Below are 13,932 nucleotides of genomic sequence, written 5' to 3' on the forward strand. Positions count from 1 at the left end.
CAAAATGACGTACTGCACATGCATCCTCATTTCCTCCCCACATATGGGTTGCGTTTGAGGGTTTGCAGACAACCAGCCAAATGGAGATAGTCTCTCTCTCTCTCTCTCTCTCTCTCTCTCTCTCTCTTGCGGACACTGTTTGCGTTGTCCGGTGGACAAATGGGGACAAAGTGAGGGGTCCGGTTGGAGATACCCTAACTGTACCTTGATGTGACAAAAAATGGCTTCATATCATAAGCAATTGATATAGCCAAACAATTCAGAATTAATTAGACATACTAACAAATTCATCTTTATGTTTACTATATTTGTGGTTGTTGTTAAATCTTTACAAATAATTTCTCGTATTCCCTAGTGTTGCGAGACTAATATTTGAGAATTAAATTAATATTCAATGGTAGAAAATGATGAACTTCCTTCATCTCCTGCTAATTTTTCTATCGTCCGCTAATGCCTTCAAATCCAACGAGAGAACTTTGTAACCATTGTTTTGCTCTTTAGGCATGAATTCATAATTTATTTTACAATCATGCCGAGATTGCATGCCATACACATTTTTTCTTTTACCATGTGTTTATGCCTTCAAATCCAAAGAGAATATATATATAATAATTGTTCTTGCTCTTTAGGCTTGAATTTTTAATTTATTGTGCAAATACGATAACATTTACTTAATTAGACTGCATGATTAGCCACACTATATAATATAATGATATTTTAAAGTTCACAACGAGTGAGAATTTAGCTAACAAGTGTTGCATCTAGATGTATTGTTGCATGAAACATATCAACATGTAGCATATGTGCAAAATTTTAGTATTGGCACATTTGTATTTCTCCAATAGAATATAATGAGGATAGTTGTTTGTCTGACCGTAACTAATTTGCCAGTTCACCCTGAGGAATGCCAACATCAATGACAAACCCATGTAGACAACTATAACCATTGTTTTCATACAATCAGCTTACAAGGGTCAACTTTTTTTTGAGAAATACTTGCAAGGGACAAAGTGGGAGCAACTAGTTAATGAGCGCTCCTTCGGGAGCCTCACAACAATCAGCGCCACTTGGCGCGCTCCCAGCCGCCCGCCATGTGTCGTGCTCTGGGCGCTCCCTTCAGATTTGTTTTTTTTTCACACACGTTTTTGGCTTTTTAATCGTTTCTTTTTGGTTCTTTTCGACGTTCCGGTTTTTCACCGGTCTTCCTGAACTTTTGGACAAAAAAAATTTGCGGGAAAAAACGTGTTTTCTTATTTTTTTTTCTTTCGCGAGAGGCACGATGTTGTTTTTGCGAGAGTCACGGCCGTGCCTCTCGGAAATGAAAAAACACGTTTTTTTTGTTTTTTTCCTCCCGCGAGAGTCATGATTTTACTTCCGCGAGAGGCACGGTTGTGCTTTCGCGAGTCACGATTTTGCTTCCGTGAGAGGCACAGTTGTGCTTTCGCGAGAGTCACGGCCGTGCCTCTCGGAAACAAAAAAAACATGTTTTCTATTTTTTTCCGCGAGAGTCACCATTTTGCTTCCGTGAGAGGCACGGTTGTGCTTTCGCGAGAGTCACGGCCCTGCCTCTCGGAAACGAAAAAAAAACATGTTTTCGGTTTTTTTCTTTCGGGAGAGGCATGATTTTGCTTCCGCGAGAGGCACGATTATGCTTTTGCGAGTGGTACGACCGTGCCTCTCGGAAACGAAAAAAACACGTTTTCTCTTCCTTTTTTCTTCCGCGAGAGGCACGGCCGTGCCTCTCGGAAACGGAAAAAAATACATTTTCTTTTCTATTTTTTCTTCCGCGAGAAGCACGGTTTTGTTTCCACGAGAGGCACGGCCATGCCTCTCAGAAACGGAAAAAAATATGTTTTCTCTTCTATTTTTTCTTCTGCGAGAGGCACGGACGTGCCTCTTTCGGAAAGGAAAAAAACCCGTACTCCCGGTTCATCTTTTTCATATGGTTTTTTCGTGGAAAAAAATTCGTCAAAACTTATCAACATGGGATCTCTTTTGAAGATCTCGGCGCGAGGAATCCAACGATGAAAACGGTTCAAGATTTGGATGCACGGTTTAAGAGATAAAACATTTTGAATAAACGAATCTACGAAAAAAAGAAAAAAATCTCATGTTGTGGCAAGTGGCGCACGTGCATTGCGCCACTTGTCGCAACCTGAGAGGATGGGAGTGATCAATGAGTACTCCTCAATCAGTAAATTCGGGGCAAACTGCTGTCAAACCAAAAGTCATCATACAAATGGATAACGCAAACAGAATACCAGATCAGGCCGGCCTGGCCCATCAATCTGTCCAGCCTAGCCCATACAAGGCACCCCTACATTCAACAAGCGAGGTAGCAGAGTGGGTGCAAAGGGAGTGATGGGGAGCCGGAAGAGATCACCGCCGCCGCCGCCGCGTCGACAGCGTCGGTGGTCGCCGGGAGCTCTGCTTCCACTTCCGTTGAGGTACGTACGCTCCATCAACTTTTATTCCCTCCGCCCTGGCCAGTCCCCTGAACTGGATGCTCTCCTATAGTCCTGTCACGCAAGAGCCCTAGAACTGGGGAGAAAAACCAGAGACCCAACCATGTGGTTCTGAACGAGATATCTCACAGCTCCTCAGCTAGGGCCTAAGTAACTGACTGTTGTTGATCTGAATCCCAGTGGATTGACCCTTAGTTCTGCAATGTTAATTTTGGTGTTTCTCACCGAATGCACATTCCAATGTGATGGAAATCCCTGCTGTGTGGCTACGCTTTTTTTGTTTTGTTTCTTCCGATGAGATTGCGGCACCCGTCTCTTTGAAGTAATCATCGATGTTTTTGCCAAAAAAATTAATTATCGATGATGGTCAGCGCTAGTGTAGTCTGCAAAATTTCCATCTTAAAAATGACTTGCTGATCATCTGTTGTGTCACTAGCTGTTATTTTTATGTTACTGTTTACTGCATATCTTGTGCCTGCAGCCCTTCTCTTTCAGAAACCATGCATGTACTCGTTCGCCGAACTAATGCATTGCCTTGATTAAAGAAACAACTAGTTGAACAATAAGAGGAACAATAGGTTTACATGACAAGAAACACCACCACCACATTCAAGAACGACGATAGGGATAATTCACGCACCATAACTACTTCTTGAACAGTTCTGATGAAAACATGTGCAGCAGCAACATCTTGACTAAGATAACAAAACGGACAAACAAATTAACCCACCAAGACCAACTCGTGTGCAGGAAGAACAGAGGAGAGAGGGATCAACTGTATCTCACTACAACCGTGAAAGGGAACAGACTGGAGTTGCTGCGCCTATCACTCTCAGCTTTTAGCTCCTTCGCTGCATGGATCAGTGAAGTGTTATTACCTCTGCCACTGAGCCGCACTTGTTTAAGGTTTGTCAAGTGCTCGACGCCAACAATGCTCTTGTGCCAGCGTCCGAAGTCCACTTCAAGTACTTCAACCTTTGTCATGGAGTCTTTCTCAAAACTGAACACCTTGGGAGTTTGAGCAGCAAGGGCCACTCTCATGTTCTTGAGCATCGGAAACTTGTGGGCACTGCGTGCAACCAGATCTTCACCAGCGTAAAAATACATCTGAAACAAGATGCTATTCAGGATGGGAGCCTTACAAATGACCTCAAATGGTTGGTCTCCAAGAAGGTTGGTGCTTGAAATTGTGAACTCGGCGAGAAATGCGAGTGAGCCCACCCAGTTTGGAATCCGAGAAATATATCCACCAAATCTAAGGTACCGCAGAAGCTGCGGTGGTGTCTCGAGATCTATGATATAGTCCATGTCATCTCTGTGGATATCTACCTTCTCTCCCACGTCCAGCCACCGAAGTGATGGTGTCTTACTTAGGGAGCGCTTAAGCTCTTGTCTAATGTCACTGTCCAGCTTGGACCTGGAGTTACTGTCGTGATAGACAAATATCCGTTCCAACTGTTGTAGATTACCGATCTCTTTGGCAACCTCAACACTTCTGACAACTACTCTACTCACCTCACGCAGAGCCTTCAGTTTTGAGATCCCTTCGGGCAATGTCCATAGGGTCAACCAGTGTTCCCTGTGGGAGAACATCAATCTCTCAAGTTTGGTCAGCTTTATCAGACTGTTTGGAAGCGTCTCGAGGAGCGTATCATCGACATCAAGTGTTTGCAAATGCTCTAGGTTGCAGACTTCAGGAGGCAATAAACTGATATCCGTACCCCTTAAGCTCAAGAATTTAAGAAGGTACATCTTGCAAATGTACCTCAAATGCTTGTTCAATAGGTCCTTGCAATCTTCCAGATCAAGTACTCTCAGCAGTTTGAACTTTCCTAGTTGATCAAGTAGCAACTTGTGGCCTTCGTACTGAAATGTGGTCAATGATCGAACATGCTGCACGTTCATCCCCTCAATAATGTTCACCATACCTCTCCCCGTTGCTGTTCTCTCGGATTGAGAGTATTTCCCCCCGTTTTCTGAATCATGGACGGAAAGGCGGCGGACAATATCATATGACATCCCTTCATACTGAACCCCTACCAAGCTAACAAAGTTAGCCTCCAGGGATTTGGACACCATGACCTCAAGCATCATGTCGTGCACCCGACACACATCCACCCTATTATAGTATGTGACTATACAGCCGGCTTGGTCAATCATACTCCTATTCACTAGCTCATTGAAGTAGGCCTCTGCAGTCTCCATCAAAGTAAGCCCCCGCTTCTCAGGTATCAATCCTTCGGCAATCCATCTTCTCAGGAGCCGATCCTTGCTGATCTGGTAATCCTCTGGAAAAATGCAGAGGTACATCAAGCAACGCTTGAGGTCATGAGGCAGGTAGTTGAAGCTAAGTGTAATGATTTTCCTCATTCCCACAAGGGTTGGGTTGCTCTCCATCTGTGCACCAATTGATCTACAAATTGTTTCCCTCATATGGCTGCTCTCTGGAGAGGAATAGCTTGCCAAAAGGCTTCCAATGCTAACAATGGCCAACGGTAGTCCATTGCATTTCTTCAAAATATTATCCATTGCAGCTTTCAGCTCACCTGGGCAAGAGGTACTCTTGGGGCCAAATGCTCTCCTAATAAACAACTTCTCGGAGTCTTCCAAATTGAGCGGCTTGATACTGTAGTATTTACCTACACTACCTCCACTGCATTCTTTTGCCACACTATCTATCCGAGTGGTCACAATGATTCTGCTGCCACATGTGGTTTTTGGCAATTTGGACAGAATTGCAGCCCACGCTGCTATTGTCCATACATCATCAATCACAATAAGGTACCTGGTTTCATCATGGATATTACAAGTTATGAGCAATATAGCTAGCTCTTTAAAAAATATTGCATTTTAGTGAATGTTAAGTCTGTAACTTTGACCACTACTTTGTACAACATTATTCAGTTCAATGATGTGAAACAGAACAAAACTATATTTTTTCTAAACTTTCTACATAAATAAAACAGCCGTTGAGATTTAATGCACCTACTTTGTCCATGGGAAAATGGACTAAATGCGAGTAGGGAGAGAGTGCCAAATATTGCAAGTGGATCACATGTGTGACGTTGAAAGAATACAGAGTGAAGGGATAATAAACACAAAGGTCAAATCTTACACTTAGTGCACATTTCTTTCGGAATATTAATCTTATAGAGTCGAAAATAAACCTTTTTCGGATGTAGCGATGAAGTATCAACATGAATATGTACAACTAGTAGTTTCCATCGAAATATCTGGTAACCGGTCGGTTACTGCATTTTTCGGCCGGAATTACAAACATTGTCAACTACTGAAGATCAAGTCATCTTCTTACTTTTTTTTTTGAATGGTCATCTTCTTACTTTTGAGAAAAAAGAAAAAGAAAATCCTATGAAAGCACGAAAAGAAATAATCATGTAGCTCCACAACAAGGCTGCATTTTGCATTGTGATGTATTATTGTAATCTTTTTTGCCCAACCAGCTTTTGCCTATTATGTTGTGTCTTTGACACTTTGTCCTACTTCTGCCTATTTTATCCTAATTTACCACCAATTTTCCACAATAGATTGTGAAATAAGGACATCACACACATTTTATCAAACACAAATTGAGCCTAAATCAAAATAAATTTGAAAACTTCTAACTAGTTTGATGGGTCAAATCAAAATAAGGACATCCACTCTGTGTATGTGTAGGTAATACCTTTTGTCCTTGAGTTGTTCCTTGAGCGTGCTGGTGAGCTTCTCCACATCCATTCCGTCAATGTCACCCACGGAATCCTGTTTCTCTTCTTCCTCGGTGACTTTCTCATTCTTTGACTTGACGGTGACAATCTGCTCAAGAACGCGCTTCAGCAGTGCCCGCAGGTCGTTCCCGCCGTCGAACGCCTGAGACACGGACACTTGCGCTTGGCGGTCGAACTTGGCCTCCAGCTGCCGGCAAACTTCCATGGCTAGCGTGGTCTTGCCTAGCCCTCCGAACCCCGCAATGGAGAAAACTTGGAGCTTGTCATCTTTCTCTTTCTCCATCATGGCGACCAGGGTCTTGGCCTGCTCCTGGATGCCGACGAACTGATCAGGGTCGTCGGTGTCGGGAGGGCGAAGGGCCTGGGCCGACTCCGCCCACACCGCCGGCACAGGGGCAAAAGAGGCCGAGGGGCGTAGTGCCTGGCAGCTAGCGCTGTAGCGAGCATGACGCTCGCTGATGGCGATGGCTCGGGCGCGCAGGGTCCTGATGCTGCCGGCGAGGAGACGGCGAGGGAAAAGAGTCGCGAGCAGGCGCTTGGACCTGACGAGGAAGCCGTCGCTCGGGCGGCGCTTGATGCGGAGTATGTAGAGGTCGACGCAGTCGTCGGCGTCGTAGGCCAGCTCGCGCACCTGCTTCATCCACTCCCGGATGAAGTGGTCCACGGCGCCGTCCTCGGTCTCGGACTGCATCCGGAGGACGGCGTTCATGGTGGCCAGCTCGTCCCTCAGCTCGCCGACCTCGCTGCCCACGGCGCGGAGCAGCCAGAACTCGTTGGCCATCAGCTGCCCAACATTGCTCACAAGGGACTGCGTCGCGCGCTCCATTGTTCCTGACTCTCCCTCTCCGCTCCGCTACTCTGTGGATTGGGATCGAGTTTTGTGCTGCCTACTCCATTGCTCGGCGCAGTCGCAGCAACGCTTATTGTCGTGTACTGTACACACTACCGCTGGGCGCACAGCTACGGCTGAATGCATTCATATCCAACCAAAACGGTGGGGACCTCCATGAAGACTATTTACTCTATCTTAGGTTTCTCTCTCATGTGAAACGGGGAGCCTTATTAGAGTATCTCTAGCAGGCCCTTAAGCCGTGATTTTCAGCTCGCGGAAAATGCATTTTAAGGGTTGGTTTGAGCTGCGGCCGAATAGATCCCCTCATATTGAAATTGTAAAATTGAATATTCGCTTTGCCCTCTTCTTTAGCCCGACCGCGCTGTCTGTCCTTGTTGCGCAGGTCCGCGTGCTCACGCTCGCTCGCCTGCGCCGTGCTTCTCAGATTGCTCGCTCACTTGCACGCGCTCGCATGTGCAGCTGCAGCTCGCCACCGGCGTGTTGCACTGCTCGCACGTGCCCGCCGGCCGTACGCATGCCGCCGCTCGCCCGCGCCACCGAGAGAAATTGGACTCTGCTTTTATTTGCGCGTGAACTATGTTTTAAAGTTCGAATTTGAACTCATTTGTCGAAATCGCTGTCATATTCCCTAATTGGGGATTTTTGGTTTGCCGGTCGACGCGCCGGTGCCCAAGCAGACCTCGTAAAGCCTACCCGTAAAAAAGCATTTTCTGCGAATATCCTTTTATACGAGTCCGTTCGCGGGGTCTGACTTTGCGGCCGCCCGCGCCGGCCTGCAAAGCTGTTTTTTCGTGAACTGCAAACGCGTTTTGCGGGTCCGCGTTATACGGGTATGCTAGAGATGCTCTTAGGAACCTAGTTTCATTCACTCTTACAGGCTACAGCAGCAGAAGCACGTGAGATAGAAGCTGTATCATGTAGTACAGCAGTTAATGGATAGCACCAGCAGGCAGGCATGCAACAAGCAACTGGTATACACCATTTACTCCCCCCTCCCTCTATACAAAGTTGCAACAACAACAAAAGTACAGTTTTTCAGGCAATTTGTTTTAGTTTCTCAATTTCTATTATTGCAACTTGCAAGAAAAACTGAAATCTGTATATTGCGCGAGGGAAGGAAAAGAAGTACGTGCTTGTGTCCTAGGCTCCTAGCCCAGTAATTGCAGTGCCGCAGCATGCATGTTTCTCCATGGTTGGTGTGTCATTAATCTCGTTGTTGCATTGCAATGCAGTGCAGTGCAGCCATCACTGAGCAATTTATGGGAAAGGACTGCACCCAGCGTCCTGGCAAAGCGCATGCATGCGGGTACGAGCCAATAGGGCTGGACCAAAAGCTCGTAGCTCGTGAGCTTAATGAGCGCTCGATAGTTCGGCTCATTAAGCTCATAGCTCGCTTCTTAATGAACAGAGCCAATCATTGATTATAGCTCGTTAAGCTTAACGAGCTTAACGAGTGAGCTAACGAGTTTCACGAGTAGCTCGTTAAGCTCGTTAGCAATAACACAACACATATTTTTATCTTATGTGACAAACTTTTTGTAGCATCTCAGCCCATCTATTTAATCTAATTGACATATGAGGCAACAAACTACTTCATTTCTTTTTGTAGTCACCATATTTCATCTTGAAAACCATACCTACACATTCATCATGTATATCATAACATATTATAATTTGTTAACGAGCGCTCACGAGCTTAACGAGCTTCAAACGAGCCGAGCCGAGCAGGGTTTTCTGCTCGTTAATCTTAACGAGCTTAACGAGCCGAGCCTTAACGAGTACGAGCTTAACGAGCCGAGCTGCTCGTTAGTCCACCCCTACGAGCCAACCAGCGGTGAAACTACACCAAGGAATAACTGAGGGCACATGGCTGGCCAGCAATACGAAAAGGAACAAACACGGCATGTTGAGATAAGAACAAGGCTAACTAATAAACCAGAAATGCCACGCCCACCGTGGTAGATTTCCAACTCAGAACTCTGCAAGTCTGAATTACCAAGTGCATCACCAGCTGTAGAGGTTCTTAAAAAGCCAGGCAGTCAAAGACGCACATAATCAGTCGGCCAGTTTTTAGTATTCATCAAGATTGCAGGTCTTTATATTCTCTAATCCAATTCAAGTGTTAGTATTCTCCAATCCATCGGAAAGTGTTTCCCTTGAGCAGAGCAGAACAGCCTGTGGGATGAGGCTGTGCGATGGCGGAAAGCGTCGTACCTCAACCCGAGAAGACGCCGTACGTGTTTATAGCCATGGGCGCACCTCCCTGATAGCGCATACAGTTTAGATTACATCTTGGAGAGGAAGCTAGATAGAGATGACTGTAGCTAACTACCTAACCGAATTACCAAGATATGCATAGCAAGATATGGTGCAGCAGCCCCTTGTAACGTACACAGCAATATGGTGTTTGACACCCTCCCTTAATCACAACTTCATCAAGTTGAGATTATACTTGAAGTTCTCAAAGCTTCGTATGGGCAAGGCTTTGGTAAACCCATCTGTAATCTAGTCCTTGGAATATATGAACCGAATGTCTAGGAGTTTACTAGCAACTCTTTCTCTGACAAAATGAAAATCTATCTCAATATATTTTATTTTTGCATGAAAAACTGGATTTGCTGAGAGATAAGTTGCACCCAGATTGTCACACCACAGACATGGAGCTTGAGTAGTTCTCACACCAAGCTCCTTAAGAATAGATTGCACCCATATAATCTCTGCAGTAGCATTAGCTAGTGCCTTATATTCTGCCTCTGTGCTAGACCTGGAAACAGTAGCTTGTTTTTTGGCACACCAGGATATCAGATTAGATCCAAGAGAAACACTGCAAAACCGTCAGTGGAGCGACTATCATCCAAACATACTGCCCAATCTGAGTCAGAGAACACACTAACAAGAGTGGAAGATGACTTGCTAAAATTAAGGCCAATGCTCATAGTATCTTTCACATATCTGACCATACGTTTTGCAGCAGTCAAATGAATTGTGGTTGGTGCATGAAGGAATTGACACACCTTGTTGACAGCAAAAAAATATCAGGTCGTGTGAGAGTTAAATATTGAAGTGCACCCACTAGACTTCTGTATCTTGTGCTGTCTTCTGAGCTCAAGGGCGTTCCTTCTGTGAGAGACAATTTTTCTGTACTAGACAAAGGAGTAGTAGTAGGTTTACAGCCTTGCAACCCAGCTTTTCTTACCAAATCATTTGCATACTTTTCCTGGGAGAGATGAAGTCCATCCTTGTGCTTCTTTACTTCAATCCCTAGGAAATAGTGCAAGTCCCCAAGATCCTTTAGAGCAAACTCAGCACTTAAGTCCTTCAACAGTCTTGTTATTGCCTCATCAGATGAACTTATGACAATAATATCATCAACATATATAAGAACAAATATTGATGTATTGGACTTATTGTAAATAAATAATGAAGTGTCAGACTTTGAAGGAACAAATCCAAGCATTTGCATCTTCTTGCTGAGACGAGAATACCATGCTCTAGGGGCCTGCTTCAATCCATACAATGCTTTATCAAGCCTGCATACGTGAGAGGGTGCATGTTTGTTTTCAAACTCATGAGGTTGTTTCATGTAAACCTCCTATTCCAGAACACCATGAAGGAACGCTTTTTGTACGTCTAGCTGTCGAAGACTCCATCCCCTGGAAACAGCAATAGATAGGGCAAGACGAATGGTTGACTAAAGGTGTCCTCATAGTCTATGACATATCTTTGTTTAAAACCTTTAGCAACTAGCCTTGCCTTGTAGCAATCAACTATTCCATCAGACTTTCTTTTAATCCTAAAAACCCATTTGCAATCAATGAGATTTTTACCTTGCCTTGGAGGAACTAAATGCCACATTTTATTTTTCTCTAGTGCCACATATTCCTCATGCATTGCCTATCTCCACTTCTCATCACCAAGGGCCTCCTCAAGTGTGTTGGGCTCACCTAGTTCACCTGTACAACAGATCATACCATATTTTGTTATGTGCTTGTAATTAACTGGCTTAGTTACCCCTGACTGCAATCGTGTGCGGTGCTGTGATGCAACAGAATTGTTCTGCACCATAGAAGATACGGCGGATGAGTCCTCCTGCGCCAGATCCGAGGCAGATCCTTCTGCACCAGTAGTTGTGGCAGGTTCTGCAGCTAGGTGATCTTCTGTGGCTCGCGGCTGAGATGTTGGAGAAGAAACCGACGCAGAAGATCCCATCCGACCAGCGGGCACGGGCTGGCAGAGATTTGCACTTGATCCTGCGCCTGCCGCAGCTGGGCCCGCGCCAGCCGATCGCCCCGCGTCACGCCACTTCTAGACAGCCGGCTGGCTGCCGAAGCGTGAGTCGACCGGGCCGATGGGAGCAGGGCGTGTGGCAGTCTCTGATTCGCACGGACTGGTGGAGCCGCCACCACCAGCCACAGCTGGCCGCGTGGCCAGTGCGGAGCCGGTCGCTGCTGGCGCGCCGGATGCTGTCGCGCCAGGATCCGAGGCGGATCCGCCTGCCGCTGTTGACACGCTGGATCCCGAGGCGGATTCGCCTGCCGCAACTGGCGCGCCGGATCCCGAGGCGGATCTGCTCCCTCCACCGTGACACATGCGATATGGACAATGTGTTGCACCGTTTTCTTCATTTTCTTCACCGTTTTCACCGCTATGATCTCCTGGGGCATCACAAGACTCATGCAAATGGTTAGGAGGATTAGTCAACAAATGATCATCGCAGTTATCATGCCCCCCTTGATCATAACCAGAAAGGTGAGGTGGAAGAAGGAGGATTTCTTTGCGAAGTAAGGCGCCGGCATTGGGGTGTAGATCAGCAAAAGGGAACTTTATCTCATCGAAAACAACATCTCTAGAGATGTAGACACGACCAGTAGAGATGTCCAAGCATTTGACACCTTTGTGCTGAGCGCTATACCCAAGAAACGCACACTGTTTGGAGCGAAACATAAGCTTGCGGTTGTTGTAAGGGCGGAGATTTGGCCACCACGCGCATCCAAACACACGAAGAGATTTATAATCTGGTTTTGTGTGGAGAAGCCGTTTTATGGGAGTTTCATTGTTGATAACTCTACTAGGAAGCATGTTGTTGATGTGAACGGCAGTAAGGAACGCTTCGTCCCAAAATTTTAAGGGCATCGAAGCTCCGGCCAAGAGGGCAAGGCCAACCTCAACGATGTGCATATGCTTGCGTTCTGTAGACCCGTTTTGTTGGTGAGCGTGAGGGCATGACACATGATGGGAGATTCCTAGCATTTGGAAAAGGAGTTTAATTTTTCGTATTTTCCTCCCCAGTCTGATTGGACAGCAAGAATTTTCCTGTCAAACTGGCGTTCAACAAGTGCCTGAAAGTTTTTAAAAACTTGGAACACTTCTGACCTTTTTTTAAGAAGGTAGAGCCAGGAAAACTTGCTATAGTCATCAATAAGGTAACATAGTATGCGTGTCTACCAACGGAGCTTGGGGCAGGACCCCACACATCAAAAAAGATTAACTATAATGGTTAAGTAGAAACACTGATGGACACGGGATAAGGGAGTTGATGACTTTTTGCTTTCTGACAAGCATCACAAATGGTTTCAACATTGCGCTCACCAACAAATGGGAGCTTATTCTTTTTAAGTAAACGATCAACTAAGGAAAATGAAGCATGCCCTAAACGGTCGTGCCATCTTGTGGCTGAAAGCTTGATAGCACCACAAGCTTGTTTATTGTATCTTCGAAGCTCCGGAATCAACAGATAGAGGCCTCGAACGCATCTACCTCGATAGGGAGTTTTCCTCGTGACCTAATCCTTGATCAAAAAGAAGAAGGGGTGAAACTCAATATAAACATGATTGTCAAGGGTGATTCGATGGACAGATAGAAGATTCTTGTCGGTGCTAGGGACATGCAAAATTTTCCTAAGGTGAAATTGTCTACGTGGGGTATGAAAAACTGAATGGCCAATGTGACGTATCCTCATACCTGCACCGCTTGCGGTGTGGATCTGTCCTTGCCATGATACTTCTCCTTGAGCGTTACCTTCTCTAGTTCGCCGATGAGATGGTTTGTCGCGCCACTGTCGAGATACCAGTTGGTATCGACACCGTACGAGCCGTCAGCAGTAGCAGCGATCTTTTCTTCCTCTTCAGAGGAAGCCTCGTCCTCATCAAACCGGTACCAGCAGTCCCTCGCCGTGTGACACGGCTTGCCACAGATCTGGCTGCGCACCGTGTCCGGGCGCGATCTGGAGGACCCGCCGCGGCGGCCCCTGGTGTTGGTGGAGTTGATCCGTCCGCGGGAGTTGGACCCGCCGTTGCTGCCGCCGCTCCCTTGCTTGCCCTTGGAGCGAGGCGAGCCACGATGATGGGAGTAGCCACCGCGCCCACGCATTGCTGCGTTAGCCGACGACTTGAAGCCGCTCGATCCCTGGTACTGTGCCACCCTCTGATCAAAATTACTAAGCATTGCAAAGAGCTCATCGAGGGATACCGGGGAGGTTCGGGCGTCGAGGGCGGAGACGAGCGGCTGGTAATCCATGTCGAGGCCGTGGAGGATGTAGGAGATGAGTTCATCATCCTCGAGAGGCTTCCCGGCGGCGGCCAGATCGTCTGCAAAGCCACGCATCTCGGAGAAGTAGGTGGTGACGGTCTTGTTGCCCTTTTGCGCGTTCACCAGAGAGGTTCTGATGTTTTTGACGCGACTGAGCAACTGCGAGGAGAACATCCCCGACAGTGTCGTCCAGAGCTCGCGCGCCGTGGTGATCGCAGTCACCTGCACGAGCACCTCCTTGGTGAGGTTGTTCAGCAGGTACCCGAGCACCTGCTGGTCCTCTCGCGCCCAGATGGCATAGAGAGGGTTCGGCTCAGTCGATTCCTTCCCATCTTTGTCCTTGGTGGAGAGGATCCTGGCC

At 46.5% G+C, this 13,932-nt stretch overlaps 1 protein-coding gene and 1 pseudogene across 1 annotated transcript; both read right to left on the reverse strand.

Moving 5' to 3' along the window:
- Positions 1–2,983: 2,983 nt before the first annotated feature.
- Positions 2,984–7,150, reverse strand: LOC125547447 (disease resistance protein Pik-2-like). Its single transcript, XM_048711311.2, has 2 exons — positions 6,148–7,150; positions 2,984–5,250 (listed from the first exon to the last, which is right to left on the reverse strand). The coding sequence occupies exons 1-2, from the start codon at positions 7,014–7,016 to the stop codon at positions 3,237–3,239; spliced, it is 2,883 nt and encodes a 960-aa protein (XP_048567268.2). The 5' UTR covers positions 7,017–7,150; the 3' UTR covers positions 2,984–3,236.
- Positions 7,151–13,468: 6,318 nt separating this feature from the next.
- Positions 13,469–13,607, reverse strand: LOC147977581 (small nucleolar RNA Z247; annotated as a pseudogene).
- Positions 13,608–13,932: the final 325 nt, after the last annotated feature.

Source organism: Triticum urartu, chromosome 3A (assembly GCF_056163025.1).
Source record: "Triticum urartu cultivar PI428250 chromosome 3A, HENAU_Tu73, whole genome shotgun sequence".
In the NCBI taxonomy this organism is placed as follows: domain Eukaryota; kingdom Viridiplantae; phylum Streptophyta; class Magnoliopsida; order Poales; family Poaceae; genus Triticum; species Triticum urartu.

Bases quoted from the DNA above. Each gene is read 5' to 3' on its own strand.
- LOC125547447 (XM_048711311.2), bottom strand. From the start codon at position 7,016: ATGGAGCGCGCGACGCAGTCCCTTGTGAGCAATGTTGGGCAGCTGATG. The intron at 5,251-6,147 runs GTATTACCTACA...TGATGAAACCAG, and splicing joins GAACAACTCAAGGACAAAAG to GTACCTTATTGTGATTGATG.